This window comes from Brassica napus, chromosome C9, assembly GCF_020379485.1.
Source record: "Brassica napus cultivar Da-Ae chromosome C9, Da-Ae, whole genome shotgun sequence".
NCBI lineage: Eukaryota > Viridiplantae > Streptophyta > Magnoliopsida > Brassicales > Brassicaceae > Brassica > Brassica napus.
Window position 1 is genome coordinate 3,061,754 of NC_063452.1, and position 16,548 is coordinate 3,078,301.

The 16,548-nt window shown below is 32.4% G+C and overlaps 1 protein-coding gene and 1 long non-coding RNA gene across 4 annotated transcripts; one reads left to right on the forward strand and one right to left on the reverse strand.

The window, feature by feature from the left end:
* Positions 1-1,089: 1,089 nt before the first annotated feature.
* On the reverse strand, positions 1,090-3,640 carry LOC111211965 (glutathione synthetase, chloroplastic). The gene is made up of 9 exons (XM_022713317.2): positions 3,289-3,640; positions 2,965-3,134; positions 2,682-2,888; positions 2,492-2,614; positions 2,323-2,403; positions 2,158-2,238; positions 2,010-2,079; positions 1,468-1,922; positions 1,090-1,369 (listed from the first exon to the last, which is right to left on the reverse strand). The coding sequence occupies exons 1-9, from the start codon at positions 3,568-3,570 to the stop codon at positions 1,246-1,248; spliced, it is 1,593 nt and encodes a 530-aa protein (XP_022569038.1). The 5' UTR covers positions 3,571-3,640; the 3' UTR covers positions 1,090-1,245.
* A 5,725-nt stretch (positions 3,641-9,365) lies between these two features.
* LOC111211403 lies at positions 9,366-12,022 on the forward strand. 3 transcript variants are annotated; one of them, XR_007329206.1, is made up of 4 exons: positions 9,366-10,365; positions 10,762-10,869; positions 10,943-11,041; positions 11,131-12,022. It is a non-coding gene; the product is annotated as an uncharacterized LOC111211403 (long non-coding RNA). The 3 variants fall into 3 exon arrangements; XR_002662454.2 differs by having other exon boundaries at positions 9,366-9,936; positions 10,093-10,365; positions 10,943-12,022; XR_007329205.1 differs by having other exon boundaries at positions 10,943-12,022.
* The last annotated feature ends 4,526 nt before the right edge of the window (positions 12,023-16,548 follow it).

Sequence of the window (16,548 nt, forward strand, 5' to 3'; positions counted from 1 at the left end):
GGTCAGAAGGGAGAATGGGTTAAAACTGTACAACCAATTCTCAGCCTTAGATGCACAAGAAGAATAGGATCATGCCATGTGGATTGAACCTTTAGGGTTTCCTCTTCTTGTATAAATAAACTCATATGTAATCGTTTATGAAAAAGAGGAAAAAGCATGAAATGAAAATTCAGTAAAACAAGCTTTCTTCTTTATCTCAAAGTTTCACAAACTTCTTTACTAATGACATTCACCAATATATACACTAGTAATTGCTCAAAAAAAAAACACTAGTAATCATGTAGTATCACACTGCAAACGTATGTAAACACAAAGATATAATTTTATTAAATAAACTGAAAATCTTCACTGTTCAGTGATACATATTGCAGCATTGCATTATCGATATGCGATTCGATGGATTAATAATCTAAAAAAATATAAAATCATTTAAAATAAAACAATAGTTATGCATCACCATCAGAATAGCGCGTAACTTGTTGTAGACGGTTGCCTCGACGCCGAATCCATGTCCTAATTCCACAATACAAGAGAACGATCAAGCTGCCTATACCAAACGTTATACCAAACGCCATGGCACCATATATGCAATTGTTCATATTGTTTCTTCACAAAACCGAAAAACTTGTTCTTTCTGACTTTCTTTTTCTAAGTTCAAGATAGAACTAAGCTTATCTATATATATGGCTAACCTTATTAGAAATAGGAAAAAAAGATAGACATGAAAAATGAATAAGTTCTAAAAATTTCAACAAATGAAATATTCTAAATCTCTTGAAAGTCTTTGGCTTTTTTAATAATTTGGCAAAATTTGTAAATTATGCATGTGTCATTAAGGAATATTAACAGAAAAAAAAACGGGAAATTTTACCCTAATCAGTCATTCACAAACGTTTGATGAAATATTTTTAACTGATTTGGTCGAATACGTCGTTTAAAAAAAATAACTAGGAAAATTTGGAAATATAACATTTTAGTTCTCTATTAAAAGTAAAGTATTTGTGTGTAGATGTTTGTAAACTAGTATGCAGTGGATACATAAGTAAACTAGTTTACAAACATATACCATCTAACAAATCTTAAGAAGAATGGTAGAAGAGCTTTGTCTACTCTTGTCTTATAGAGATCTTCATGAATCAATACACAAATCTTTAACAAGCATGCAAGAAGACTAAAGAAAAAAGGAAATGAACCAGCATAAACATGAATTAATCAGGACAATTGTTGAATGTGATGATCCAAGTCTCAATTCAAATAAATGCTGTCCAAGACGGCGTAACCAGCAGCAACACCACCTTCATCTGATGACGAGACCTTTGTGCGCATCAGATAACCACTCTGCTCGTTTATTATAACTCTCTCCTTGTTCCTACACAGTTTCATTTGCTCAAAAGATTAAGCCACTACAGATTCAAGTAGAGACTGAACTTAAACATGACCAAAAGTGTTATTCTTTCTACTCTGTACCTGAGGTAAGCTCCATAGACTCCAAGTTCTGATATAGCTTGATCTTTATGGTAAACGCCGTCTCGCAGCAAGAACACGTTTGACACTTTTGGGAATATCCTCTGCATTAAGATATACGCAGCGTTTTCTTCCTCTCCTTCTCTCTGCAACCTCAGAAGATTCTCCCTCACATCGTCTCCATATATGTTGTTACCTCCCCCTTCTCTCTGAGGCTTCATAACAAACAACTCAGGTTTCTCAATAGCTTTCTTGATGATTTCTGAATCGTCCAAGCTCCATAGCCCAGCAAAGCATTTCCTCAGCTTAGCAACGTCATCTTTGTTGTCCATAAACCTCTCAAGAACACCTGGTTTTGCGAGTTCTTGCTGGATTTTCTTGGTGCCAGCTAAGTGATAAGCTATAGAAGGGCACTTAACAGCTGAGGACTGCTCTATAAGCAACCTAGCATTCCACTCCTTCAAAAAAAATCACAATATCAATTCAGAACTTCCTTAACAAAAAGGTCAAGCGACAAGATGAGAGAGAGGAGATAGTTCACTTACTGATTCAGACGGATAATCTCTGGGAGTATAGCCTGATCTGTAATAAACCACCGAGACTGCTTGGCCGCCACTGCCAACAACAAAAAGACTATATGTAAACATAGTTTTCTCAAGAATCAATGCTTTTGAAAACAGACAAACTACTTACACAGTAAGGGTTCCATCCTCATGTACACGCCCTTCAGTTTCAACTTCTGCTAAACTCTTCCTGATAGTTACAATATTGTGCGTGTTCTGAAGTTAAGGAAGAACTACCAACACAGGCACAAACATAGAGTATTAAAAAGTCTTTAAGTTGATTAAAAAAGGATATTTTTCTCTTAAGACACTGCTTAGCCAATGTTGATCGTACATGTTGCGTTCATCCGGCTGCACAACGACCATAACTACCGCTCTGAAGCAAAGAAAAATTCAATCTTTTAAACATAAAAACCATTGGAAACTAGTTAGTTGGTTCTTGGTTCTTTGGTTAAGGATCTAACCTTGGGTTATTGTACTCCAACCAAGCTTTAGCCATTGCGTCAGCGAACTGGAACGTTGATCCATTTCTAGGTACACGTTCAGAGTCAAGCCCAAGATGATCCCCATGAGATCTAAGCAATGACCTGCAAACAAAGAAAAAAAAATGTAACCTTTTACCTAACTTGATGCAGTCAGAAGATGGAGACATACTGGTGTAGCTCGGTAACAAGACGACCAAAGCCTGGAAAGGAACACGAGATAGTGTTCATCTCTATCTGAAGAAGCGACTTTGTTTCCTCGTCAAGCATATAATCTGACCGGTGTAAACCCAAACGAATGTCCTCTCTCTTGTTCCTCTCCAGCATCTTGGAGTGTATCTCAAGAAGTCTAGATGTAAAGACATCAGCTTTTTTCGTTCTACAACAACATAAAGAGAAATCAATCAAGATGGTTTGTACAAAGACAGCTACTTTTTAAATGCAAATGCTAAAACCTGGAGAGACTATCTTGTATGAACTTGCCATCCAAGCTGATACGATCAACCAACTCGTTGAAGACGGGAGCAACTTCGCAGGCTTGGTTCCAGTAACTTTCAGGGAATGGAGTCGGTAGCAATGCGATGGGCGCGTGCATCATCCCAACCCCTGGAACTGTTCCTGATCTCTGTAAATCAAAACTATCTATAAGCTTGATTCAGATCAAGAAGAATCAATCAATCAATCAGCTACAAAACGACTCGTAGAGATTCAAAGATTTTGACTTTTACATCAAACGTTGTCGGAACACAAGACCCAACATCAAAAGACAGGAACTTTACCTGATGAGTTTTGTCACCGACGACAAGGCCGTGAAGGGAAGACCAAACGAGAGCATCGTAGACCAGTTTCTGAACAAACCCATCGTCGAACTTTTCGAAATCGAGAATGGGTTTCGGTGATTCCATCATTAGTGAGCTCGCACACCTTAAAGGCGCAGGCTTTCTCAGATTTAAATGGAAAATGAAACTTTGTGGATTGAGTTTAAGGGAAGAAGACAAAGTAGTAGTGGCAATGAAAGTGGAAGAGGAAGAATAAGACAGGGAAGAGCAGCCACCGACCATTTGCAAAAGCTTTTTGGAAGATGAGATCACATCTCCGTCAAACTAAGATCACTTATGACTTTTTCCCCCTTTTTTTATTCTTCGACGAATAACATAATATATGAGATCTCTTTCAATCTGTCAAATAAATCAATTTGAGAACAAATTCTTTGACTAATTGATTTTAATTTTTTAAAGGTATGTATTTCCTTCATTTTTAAAATTATCAATTTTCTTAAAAATTTATTTTGAAAAGACACACTTCACATTTTCGATACACTTTTACTAGGTAATAAAGATATATTGTGAATTTTAAATTTTTTTTAATTATGTTTACTAAATTTAGATTGGATAAAAATTATGAAAAATAATTAATCACAAAAAAATAATATAGTTCTAATCAAAATTTATTATATTTATTAATGTATGTAATAATTATGTATAGTATATATTATTTAAATAAATTGAGTATTTTATAAAATTATTTATTTGTGTGCATTAAAAGTATTTTCCTACAAGCGGGTGGTTTGGTTGGTCGTTGATAGAGGTCTCGAAGGAAGATCTAGGATAGGCGGCCAACCTTCCGGATAAGCCTCTACGGATCTCTGCATGCAATACAATGTTAGAATATAATAAAATGAATCGACAAAAAATAGTATAATAAAATTTGTCACGTTAGAGATGCTTTTTCAATACTGTCCATTTGTTTAAATAAATAATAAACTCAAAAGAAAATTCTGTTCTCCAACCACATCTACTAAAGAACCGAACTACTGTTTTGGCAACATTTAAAACCTTTATTTTTCATGGTGGTTATGTAGGTAAGAGCAAATTTGTCTTCTTATCTGTAGGATTCTTAGTTGTATACAAATTGAATTTGGGGGTATAAACTACGCAATGATGCCAGACAAAAAATATTGAAGTGCTGGGGACATTTTGGATATTAAGAAAATTTGTCTTTTAGTTTTCCTCCACATCACAACTCTTATCTTTTAAAAGGTCCCACTACTTAAAGACAGTATGTTACACTTGTTGCCTGATCAAATGTAGTAGAAGAGATCAAATGTAAGCGATAGAAACAAAAACCTTTCTCTGTTAATGGAACTACAAAAAAAAAAAACAGAAAACTGTTTTTTTTTTCTTTCTGATTGTCTTTGAACTTATTAATGATTTACCTCGCAGCTCTAGGGCCTAATCAGATAACATTCAGTCTTACATTGCAAGAGAAGAGTAGAAGAAAGCCAATTTGTATAGAGAATACTGACTAGCAAAAAAAATCAAAGGGCAGGCTGGATTTTATCAACTGTATTGTATAAACACTTACCAGTCTAGCTTCAGATTCAACAACTGTATTGTATAAACACTTACCAGTCTAGCTTGTAAAGTCTTGATTTTGATCACCACCTCAACCATTTCCCCGTAAACAGTACCCCACATTGCTTCTCTTTGTTTAATTTCGTTCTTCAATGCCTACAGTGAAAAAGAAACCAAACATTGAACAATACTTGACCACAGTCTCTTATAATACTAAAAACTGATGATCATTTCGTTCGAAAGCTTACTGAATACATCCTTTCCGTTACGTTTTTCCTTATTGTCACCATTGGCCATCATAATGTTAATCTGATGAAAAACATGTGTACCTAACTCAAGATGATTTTGTACAAATATTCACATATAAGAACCACAACCAAGTGGAGAAGTAAATATCTCTTTGTATAACTCTAGTGCTTCTATATAGAATATGTTCTTAGAATAACCAGTCTTTCTTAACTTAGCGGTAGCATAGGCACTTCTTAGCTGAAATTTAGAGTTTTGACATGTTATTTTGTTCTTTTCCATCCTCTCGTATAAAATCCTCTTTTGTTCTTTTCCAACCGCTCCTTGTGAAACATCTACAATTCAAAAGAAAATGCGTGTTGTAGCGCTCATATAAAGCGTGAATAAACGTTTTTTCCATAAGTGTCAGGAACTGAAACATGTCAATTACATTAATCAAAAGCACTACATCATAGTCAAACCAATGGAGAAAGGATTCACAAAAATGAGAAACGTAAGCGTGACAAAGCGAAGAATGCTAATTTGATATCATCTCCACTCTGAATCCAATACAACTCACTTCCACTTCGAAAACTGGAAAACAAACGATGAAGAAGATCAAAGTTGATTCCTTTTTAGCTCAATCAAATGTGAAGAAGATAAAAGTTGATTCCTTTTTTTCAGCTAAGCTAAGTTATTACCAAACCAAAGCCAAGCAATGGAAGCTAAATCAAAAGGAGAAAGAAGCTTAAAGATTGAATCTTTTTGCGTTAAATTGAAACTTTGCCAATGATTCATAGTTCTAAGTCAAAGCGAAGCAATGGAACCATGAATCTTCCTGAAACGCATTTAAAGGAAGAAGAAGGGAAGAAGATTCTCTTGATCCAGCTGCTCTCAACAAAGAAGGAAGGAACTGTGTGAAGCCTCCTCACGAGCGCCATTCTCGATAACCAAGAAGATGTCGCACAGAAAGAAAAAGAAAAAAAAAACTAGCTTTGATTGATCTCAAACTCCATCTGAGGATCTTTTGTCTGTTCGTCGACTTCGGTCGAGAGGGGTTTAAGGCGGATAAGATTCCCTGTTTCGCGGAGCACTGTATCTCAATGTGCTTCTGCTTCTGTTTTGGTCTGTAAACGTGTCATAATAAGCTTCTGAAACGCAGATGCAAGTTTCAAACGATTGACTGACTAATCACAGGCTTTAATGACCAAACCGCAACTACGAGACAACAAAATCGCGTTCCAGGACGCTGCTGTATAAAAAGCTAGAATATTGGCGTTACAATGAATTGTGAATTCGTTTGTTCATATATTATACAAATAAAATAACGTCTGATTAAATAACACAAGAGTTGTCATGCCACTATTGTTCTTTGTCAACAAGTTTTTGTCCACTGATAACTGATAAGGTGGAAAAAAAATTAAGGGTGAATTAGCTGAATAACAAACTTTGGCATCAAAATTAAGTGAGTGGCATTGATTTTGACGTAATGTAATAGCTATCATTTATGCCAATTATTATCCGGTTATGCCCCTTCTTCCTGTATTGTATTGTTAGATATGACTTGGTCAAAATAACATAGGGTGAAGATTAAATTAATACTACTTTATTTGATAGAAACACGTGCAGCCACGTACTAATTTAATCCATCCAAATTTTTTTTATTGCCGGTCAATAATGAATCACTATTATTTACAAACACATCACGTAAAAGAACTCATGTCACAAATTTATTTACAACATATTTATTTACTATATGCAGTAGAATGAGTGGATAGAAACATAATTTTAAAAAAAATAAAAAGTGTATAAACCCTAAAACCAAATATAAACACAAAACCCAAACATAAATTTCCAAATATTAAACCCTAAACTCTAATCACTAAACCCTAACTCAAATATAAACCCTAAACCCAAATATAAACACAAAACCCAAATAGAATGGAACAAAATAAATAACATAGTACATATTGGTGAAACTATAAAATGTCTATGATTGCATGAAAGAAGTTAATGTTGACTCCAACCATACCCCTTCACCTTCTAAATACTAAACCCTAAATTCTAGCAACTAAACCCTAATCCAAATATACCCTAAACCTAAATAAATAGATTAAGCTAAACCATAATCAAGGAAGTATAAACCCAAATAGAATGTATATAATATGGTTTACTATACCCAAACCTGTACTTAGTAAATCTAAACCCTAGGCAGTAACCTATAAATCCAAATACAATTTATAATTTGTTTTTCAATATTAAACATTTGAAAGCACATTTACTTGGTTAGCATGTTGCATATCTTATATTCCATATAGTCTAAGTAGTATAGTAAACGAATGTTCCAAATAATAAAATTTGTCCAACACTCGAAAAATGAATTTCATATTACAATCAATCACACAAAATGATAAAGAAGAGACCTATCAAATTTAAAAACATGACATATTATTACATTTTTAAGGAGTAGTATAGAAATATGTCTCAAATAGTATGGTAACCGTACATAGGTAGCTATACTTAAGAATATATACTATCCTATTCATTTCACCAAATATAGTATAGACGGCGAGTTCATCTTCTTCAATTCTTTCTTTTAGACAGGCTGATACACATTCATTTCGTTCACCATCATTATTCTTCACTACCATATAGAGATCGTCTTCATCTCCTCTCTTTTTTCCGACACGATGATGCTTTTACTGACTCACCGTTGTTGTTCTTCACCACTGGATCTGTAAAACAGAAACAGAAACGAAAACAAAGTATGTAAACAAAAGCATGATTGTGAAAATCAATTGATTTAAGAAAAAAAAGAAGAAGAAAAATGAAAGAGTTGTTGTGTGTGCTCACCATCTACGCTTTCATTGTTGTTTGTTCTTCACCAGTAGATCTTTAAAACAAAAACAAAAACAAAAACAGAAACGAAAACAAAAGCATGATTGTGAGAATCAATAGATTTTTTTTAAAAAAAGAAATGAAATGAAAGAGGTATTGTGTGTGCTCACCGTCTATGACTTCATCGTTGTCTCTTCTTTAGAACAATTGATTGTTCTTTTGGTGAAGTATTGAAAGAGATGAATTATGTGACAGAAGAAAATGTATGATTTTGTTGATAATCTGAAGAAGAAAGAGAGACAGTGGAGTAGAGACGTGGCGGTGGTGGTGATGGATTAAAAGATGTGGCTAAGAGTTTGTTATATATTTTTTAATTATTTTTGTTAGTAGATTTCATCAGTTGATTGAGAAGGGTAATATGTCAATAATCTATAATGTGTGCAGTGTATATTGAAAAAAACAAGGTTTTTAGGTAGTGGGTGAATTATAATTTGTTTGATGGATGTATGATGCAATTCCCCAAAAATTAATATATGAGGAAAAAAACTCGAGGGAGAAACTAGTATATATGAAGTACCCAACAAATTTCAATATAATATGTAAAATATAAAGTACTCAACAAAATTTATAAATTTAATGGAAGAACTTATGAATGTTATTCATTATTTTCTGTTTAAAATTTCACATAAGACTAAATAATAAAATAATCACAATATAAGCAAAAAATAAGCAATATCCGAGTAAAATATAAGAAAAAAAACAAAATGATAACAATACTAGTTTGATAACATAGTTTGAAATCATTAGTTGCGAATAAGAACTAGAAAAAGGATGCTTATAAAATAGCAAAAATTAACATTTACGTCAATATGATGATAAAATTAAAATTAAATTTCAGAATACAAAAGTAATGAATCTAACAGAAAATATATGTCCAATTCTGGTATTTAAAGAAAAAACCTCAAATATGTAAGTAACAAATCCCAAATTTACATGTGTTTTCATTAGTGTGCTTGCATTAGTGTCATTGTTATATGGTAGAATTAATCCAAATTTACATTGATCACAGTGGCGGACGGAAGTGGATGGGTATGGGGTCATGTGCCCCCTATTCTTTCTTTATTTTTGCTTAAATAACTTAGTTTATCTACAAAACTATTCTTATGGAAAAATTTAAAAGGTGCCTCCAATCTAATTTAATTATTGTTGTTTTTAGCACTGTGACCCCGACAGAAAATGTTTCTAGATCCGCTCCTGATTGATCACTCATTATCTTTAGTTAATAATGTGAATTCCTCAATAATATAATTATTAGTTTCGGAAACATGATACCCATATGTTTTTTTTGTAACACTTTTTCTTTGTAACACTGATACCCATATGTCTATAAAATCATTTAGATAGACAGTCAGAAACATTAAATATTTTGTCAGAGAATCTTACAATATTAAAAGCAAAATAAGCTCAAAGGAGAGCTATGACACGTAAGCTTAAAAAATCATCCAATTAGGGATAAGCTATTTTACACATTGTTTATTCAATTCTGAGTTTCTTCTATGGCTTTAAACTACTTAGCTCTGGCCCAAAAAAGAGCCCACTTCAATAGCCCTAACTTCTGAAACGATGATAGCTTCTATCGCCTTCCCCTCAGACACTTCGTCTTCTCCGCTTCGAGTTCTTGCGACCTCCGTTACCGCAATCTCACTTCTTATCAATCAATAGTTTTGTTAACTTCACTCTTTATGATTTCGTTTCGCATCCCTCCCTTTCTCATTCTTTATATACTACTGTTTTTTCTTTCTTTTGCTACAAACCAAAACACTCAAATCTCCTCAAATCGATCTCAAGCTCTAGCATGGCCAATGATCAGGAAGTTATGTTCTTCAGAGCTATATCACTAGGTCCCCACGAAACCCAGATATGCTACCGTCTAATCCATTTCTGGGAGCTCCGAAACCCACTGAAAAAAAAACATTTATTGGTCTGGAAATTCTCCTCATCGACGAACAGGTTCGTGAATCCTCCAAAATTTAGTTTCCTATATTTTCCACTGATTTTATATATCGTTAAACATGGTCGTGTTTCCACTGATTTAATATATTGTTAAACATGGTTGTCTTATATATTTTCCTTCTGTGTTATGTTAATTTTTACATCTTCTTCAAGGAACTGTTATTCAAGGATTCATTCCATCAGGATGTGTTAAAAAATATTTGCCTGACATGAAACAAGGATCAGTTTACAGTCTCTTGACCTTCTACGGATCCAAAAACAAAACGGTGCACCGGGTTGCTTATTATAGCGTAACCGTTTCTTTCTCATAGAACTCTATCATGTCGGTTCTTAATGACAGTCCCGTCCCCTTTGACGAAGACCGTTTACGCTTCCATTCATATGAGGATTTTGAAGCTAAATGTGATCTCAAATGTGACCTCTACGGTGAGATCTCTAAATTTTCAATACATCTCTGAGTTCCATGGTTTTATGATTGGGTGCAGTTTTTAGCTTTTCTTCCTGCTTATATAATTAAATCTCTATTCTTTTTAAAGTAGAGTGAAGTAATTTGTTCAAGTTTTTAAAGAGTTTTGGTTTGTCTTAATATTATTTATAATCATTCTCTGAAGTAACTCTTGGAAGAGAAACCTGTCGATGAATGAAGTATGGTTTGTATTGTTAACTAACACAACTTATTAACCTTCACCCTTTGATTTTGTCGAGCATCAAAGCGTAGCTTAGCATAAATAGGATTTCTGTTTCAATTTCATGTGATGATAAAAACTTAGACATTTTATTTTGGAGCCATCTAACTTATACTCTTTGTGAACAATGTAATAGATGTTGTTGGACACATGAAGCTGGTCAATGGACATGAGAGCGTCCCATCCTTAACGAAGCGGAGATAGCAACTATGCGGCATCTTTTGGTTCATGTGCAATCGCATGAGTATGTGTTTTCTTATTTCTTAGACACCACTTCTTTGAGCTTCTCTTAACCCGTCAATATCAATATTTTGCAGCGGACCTGTTTTGATCAATTGAGCAGATAATGTTTCCAAATTTTCACGAATTCTGGTGAGAGAGTATTGTTCTGGATATATTGATATGCAATTGATTTGGTATGATCCTTGAAAAACCTTGCCATTCTATGTCTTAAATCTAAGTTGTTATATAGAACTGAGTTATATCTTATACCTTTTTAATGTAGGGATTTGGGTTGTCATGTATAGCTAGACCACGCCAATGTGATGGTCAAACATACGAGTTTGTGTTCACACATGACCTAGCTATCGTACGTTTGATGCGAGTACTGAACTTTTTTAAGATGGAAAGGGCATTGGCACCGTTCACACCAACTCATTGAGACAAAGATGAGTGGCATCCACTGCAAGGCGCTTGGCGTTTTATTCAAGCACGCACTCTTTGGATCATCTTCTTGACATAATGACATTGGAGTTGAACACAATCTTTCTCAAGTTTAACATGCTTCCCTCCTTGAAAACAAGTGAGTCTCTATAGGCTGATTTTTGGTGGCTCATAGTGGAAGCAACAACACGGAGTACGATTCATATCTCCAAGACCAGTATAGATATTAGTCAGTGGTGTTGGTTGAGATATGGTTTTACTCAGAATGCAGTGAGTGTGATGGAACTTGGGAAAGAAGCACGTGGCTCAATTTATCAAACACTGTGACATTGTGGTCATCTGCTTCTCCTCAGTTCCGACAGACCTCAACAACCTCAGAGGATGGTGAAGGTTTTGTGTTTCTGCTGAAGCTCGAACTCAGTTACAAGCGATGCTTGAAAGGGGCTGAAACCAGTCTTTTTGGCAGTATATATACAGAGGGGTATCGACATCTGGAGAGTGGTGAACCGAGGCGGGAGATTGGGAATATGATGAAGTCTGGAGAATGTTGTTCAACTGATGCACTGAGATTTGAGAGGCTTGGTGGATGTAAGATAAAGCTTGGTGAATGTAAAACAAGATTCTAATGATTTTAATACACTTATGCATTATTTTTACAACAATCATATATCGTTTATTGTATGTGCTTTCTAGGATCATATATGTGTTGGCTAATTAATACAGTTTATGGCTTATCTTAATAAGAAAAAAAAAACAGTATGAATCTATTATCATTATACTGCAATATGTAATGCTTAGAGATATTAGTTTAATTTTATTTTTCTTTTAGCCTTATTAGCAATTAATATCCTATAACTACAAAATACTACGAACATTAAACTTTTCTATTTTATTGTAATTTACAATTATTACCCTAAACAAAATTAGTAATGGAACTTTATTAGATCAAATGTTCATTTATATTTTACACTTTCAAGGTTCGTTTCTTAAAAGAAAACCTTCGATGAACCTGAGGATTCTAATAGCATCTTATATTATCACTTATCTTCTAAGTGTTATAGTTATGTGGTTAGGAAGATTACAATAACTAGCTAGCTAACAAAACCTTCATAAAACTAATATATACTGTTTAGAATAAGATGCTTTAAATACATTTCTTCATTTTTTTTTACCAAAAGAAAAGTCAATCTTCTAGAAATATCAAAACTATTAATATAATTGGCTTTTATATATCAAAAATGAGAAAACATAATTTTGATTGACAGAATTTAAATACAAAACATTCACAGATTTTCAATTTTTAAATGATTTAAATAAAATATTATCTGCACGGAAAATATATATAATTTTATATTTCTATAAAAAAAATTTACATAAAACGAATTCCTGTATCCACAACTATATATTTTGATTACTGTTCTCATAAATTTTAATTTCTATTTTGATCGTAAAGACTAAAATGTAAGTCTGCAACTGTAAAAGATTTAAAATAAGAGAAATTCTATAAAAGTATCTTAAGTAAACTTTGTTACATTTTTAATACTCGAATTATTTTCAACCAAGTTTAATACTTCAATTAATTATTTTGTTCATTTTAATACACTAACTTTAAAATTATGTCCACTTTAATATTCAAGATATGCTCATTTTAAAGAAAATTATTAAAAAGTCTCAAACAAAACTAAAAAAAAAAACTCTACAAAATTCAAAACCAAATCTTAAAATTTGTAATTTTATGTTAATTTATAGGAAAATAAACTAAATTGAGGATAATCTTATACTTTTTTAATTTTAGTTAATATCAACTTTAATGTGTATACTGAAACTTAAAAAATGAATATTATTCATTTATTTTCCAATCAAAATATTTTTTTTCTAATTTTTCTTAAATTTATCCAAATTTAGTTGATTTTATTGCTAAAATTCAAAATAGAATTTTTTTAATATTTGGTTTGAATTTAGAAAATTTTATAAATTTCATTTGAAACTTATTAATATTTTTTATTCAAGTAACATAGTTTGAATATTAAAATGAGCACAATATTAAAAATTAATGAATATATATATGAACCAAAAAAAATATTTGAAGTATTAAACTAATAGTACAAAAATAATTAAACCAATTAATGAAATTTAGTTGAAGTATTTTGTAGAATTTTCCCTTAAAATAATCTTTATGTAAATTATTTACCACAAAATAATTGACTAAGTTTTTTTTTGTCTCTAAGAACAAAAAACAACACAAAACCTTTTTTTAGCAACAACATAACACAATATCTAAAGATACAAATACGTGAAGATCACTAAGAAAATCAAAATATGACTCTTAATTTATTACTTTTAAACATAATTTTCTTAAGCATATTATATATGTACCTATTTAATTTGATCAACCAAATCCGCGCGTAGCGCGGTAAAATAACCTAGTATGAATAATAATTTTTGATGACTCATTTGATGTATTCTTATATCATGGATAATCCAGACTTTTTCGCATATTAAAAAAAAATCACAAAACAGATAAAGATGATCAAAATGTAGAGAGGAGTTGATAAAACTTGAGGAAAGAGAGACTATGGAGGTATTATTTAATAGAGAATTTTAATTACATAACTAGGACGGGTATATTTTTTGTTTACTTTTTTTTTAAATTAATTTTTATATTTGTATTTTTTTTGTTATGTCTGGACGTTTTATCCGGACTCGAGGATCAGATCCGAAACCGACTCGAAAAATTCCAGTTCGAATAGGAATCGAACCGATTTTTTAATCCTATTGGATCTTGCTGTGGAGGACCCGCGGTTCTTGGATCCGAACCGATCCGAATCCGAGACCCAAGACCCGAAGAGGGCCCGAAACTTCTAGTATATATTAGGTATATATGAGTGTTTCAGTATTTTTTGGTATCATGTATTTTTTAAGTATCGAATATGGGTTTTCGGGAATGGTTTTGGATTTAGGGTAAAATTTTAGGTTTTTTAAAATAAATTCGGATAGCAGATAAGATTTCAGGTATTTTTCATGTCTTTGGGTCAAATTTTTGGGTAAAATTTCAGATATTTTCAGGTATTTGAATATTTCCAGATATTGGTTTTCGGGTAATGGTTTGGATTTCGGCTAAATTTTAGATTTTCAAAAATATAACTCGGATAACAGAAAAATCCAGGGTATTTAAATATTTTCTGGTTTTTTTTTGTGTTTTTGGGTTTTCTTTTGGCCGAACCCGACAGGACGAGGACTGAACCCGATCCAGAAAAAAAACCGAACCGACAAATTCTAGTTATCCTATTGGGTCTAAATATACAAGACCCAAAGGATCCGTACCCGACAAGACCCGGCTCGAGGATCCGAGTGCCCTCGTCTATTACAAAAAAATTATAGTAAGAGGTTTTGATAATTGTACTGAATTTGTGATATTGTATAGCTATACACTTGTGCCATAGTTATTTCACACATTAATTTTATACTTTATTTCTATACAGTTATTAATATGTTTTTAAAAAAATAACAAAGTTTAGTTACAATTTTGTTTATAGTAATTAAATAGATAAAATTATATGTTTTTATTAAATTTTCATGATTTGATCATATATAATGATTTATATAACGTTATTATTACACATAATAATTTGTCGTGCAAATAAAAATGAGTTTTGTAAATTTTGACCGAATGTAAATAAAAAAATCTAATGTGAATGAAAAGTCACATGATCATTTAATTATTAATAGGATTATTATATTAGGTTATATGAACAGGCGGTTATATTAGAAATTATCAACGAAAGTATGGCAGCCACTAAACACATTATGTCCACAATCAAACGAAAATGTATAATATTGTAATAGGAGCAAACTGTTAATTAATTAGATATATTTTGTTTTATCTTTAAATAAAAAATAATAATTAGTTGGACACATCCTTTTATTAACTGGTCATGTTGTTATTGTAATAAAATAGATGAATTAGAGTTTGATTCTTGATGACAAAAAAAATTAGAGTTTGATTGTACATCAAATTCCACTATAATGCAAGTGGATTTAGTTGTAATTCATTTAATAACTATTACGGAATTTGTATGCTTCTAAAACTAGTGAGTTTTTTTTAAAACGATTTTTAATTTAATTTGCTAGGTAGCTAAGATGCATTAGTGAACCCTTTTTCGGGTTCAAGTTTATAATTTTTTATTATTAATTTTTTTGTTTGATTTAAAAAAAAATCGAACGAATCGCGGACCGTCACGTGTCATGGACCCCGCAAAATAGTGATGAACTCGCGGGACGCAGATTCACTGGAGAGAACTGGGAAGAGGCAGGTTCACTGTACATTATTTTAATACTTTTTTTAACTGGTCATGTTGTTATTGTAATAAAATAGATGAATTAGAGTTTGTTTCTTGATGACAAAAAAAATTAGAGTTTGATTGTACATCAAATTCCACTATAATGCAAGTGGATTTAGTTGTAATTCATTTAATAACTATTACGGAATTTGTATGCTTCTAAAACTAGTGAGTATTTTTTAAAACGATTTTTAATTTAATTTGCTAGGTAGCTAAGATGCATTAGTGAACCCTTTTTCGGGTTCAAGTTTATAATTTTTTATTATTAATTTTTTTGTTTGATTTAAAAAAAAAAAATCGAACGAATCGCGGACCGTCACGTGTCATGGACCCCGCAAAATAGTGATGAACTCGCGGGACGCAGATTCACTGGAGAGAACTGGGAAGAGGCAGGTTCATCACTGTACATTATTTTAATACTTTTTTTTTTGGAATCTGTGTGAACCCCCCCCGATAAGGGCATCTGCATCAGTGAACCCATAGAAGGGGTTCACAAAGTATTTTTTATTATTTTTTTCTGTTTGATTTTTGTTTTAAAAAAAAATAATTAATCGGACCAATCGCGGATCGCCACGTGCCGTAGGACCCGCGCTACAGTGATGATCCGGGTTCAGAGACAAGTTCACTTCTTTTGTTTATTTTAATATTTTTTTTTCGAAAACTGTGTGAATTCCCCATGGAATTCACTGATGCAGATGCTCTAAGTTCATTGATGGGAGTGCTCTGATGGACCTTTACGAAAATAATAGAAACTGCTTTTAATCACCTTCAACCCATTGATGTCGTCTCTTATCTTCAAGACTTCTGGAAACGTGAATTTGTATTTGCATATCCCTAATAAATCAAACTAAGTGTTAACACTTCCAGATCAATTTGGGGCATCTCCATCTTGTCAATTGGACATGCAAAATTTCATTGCT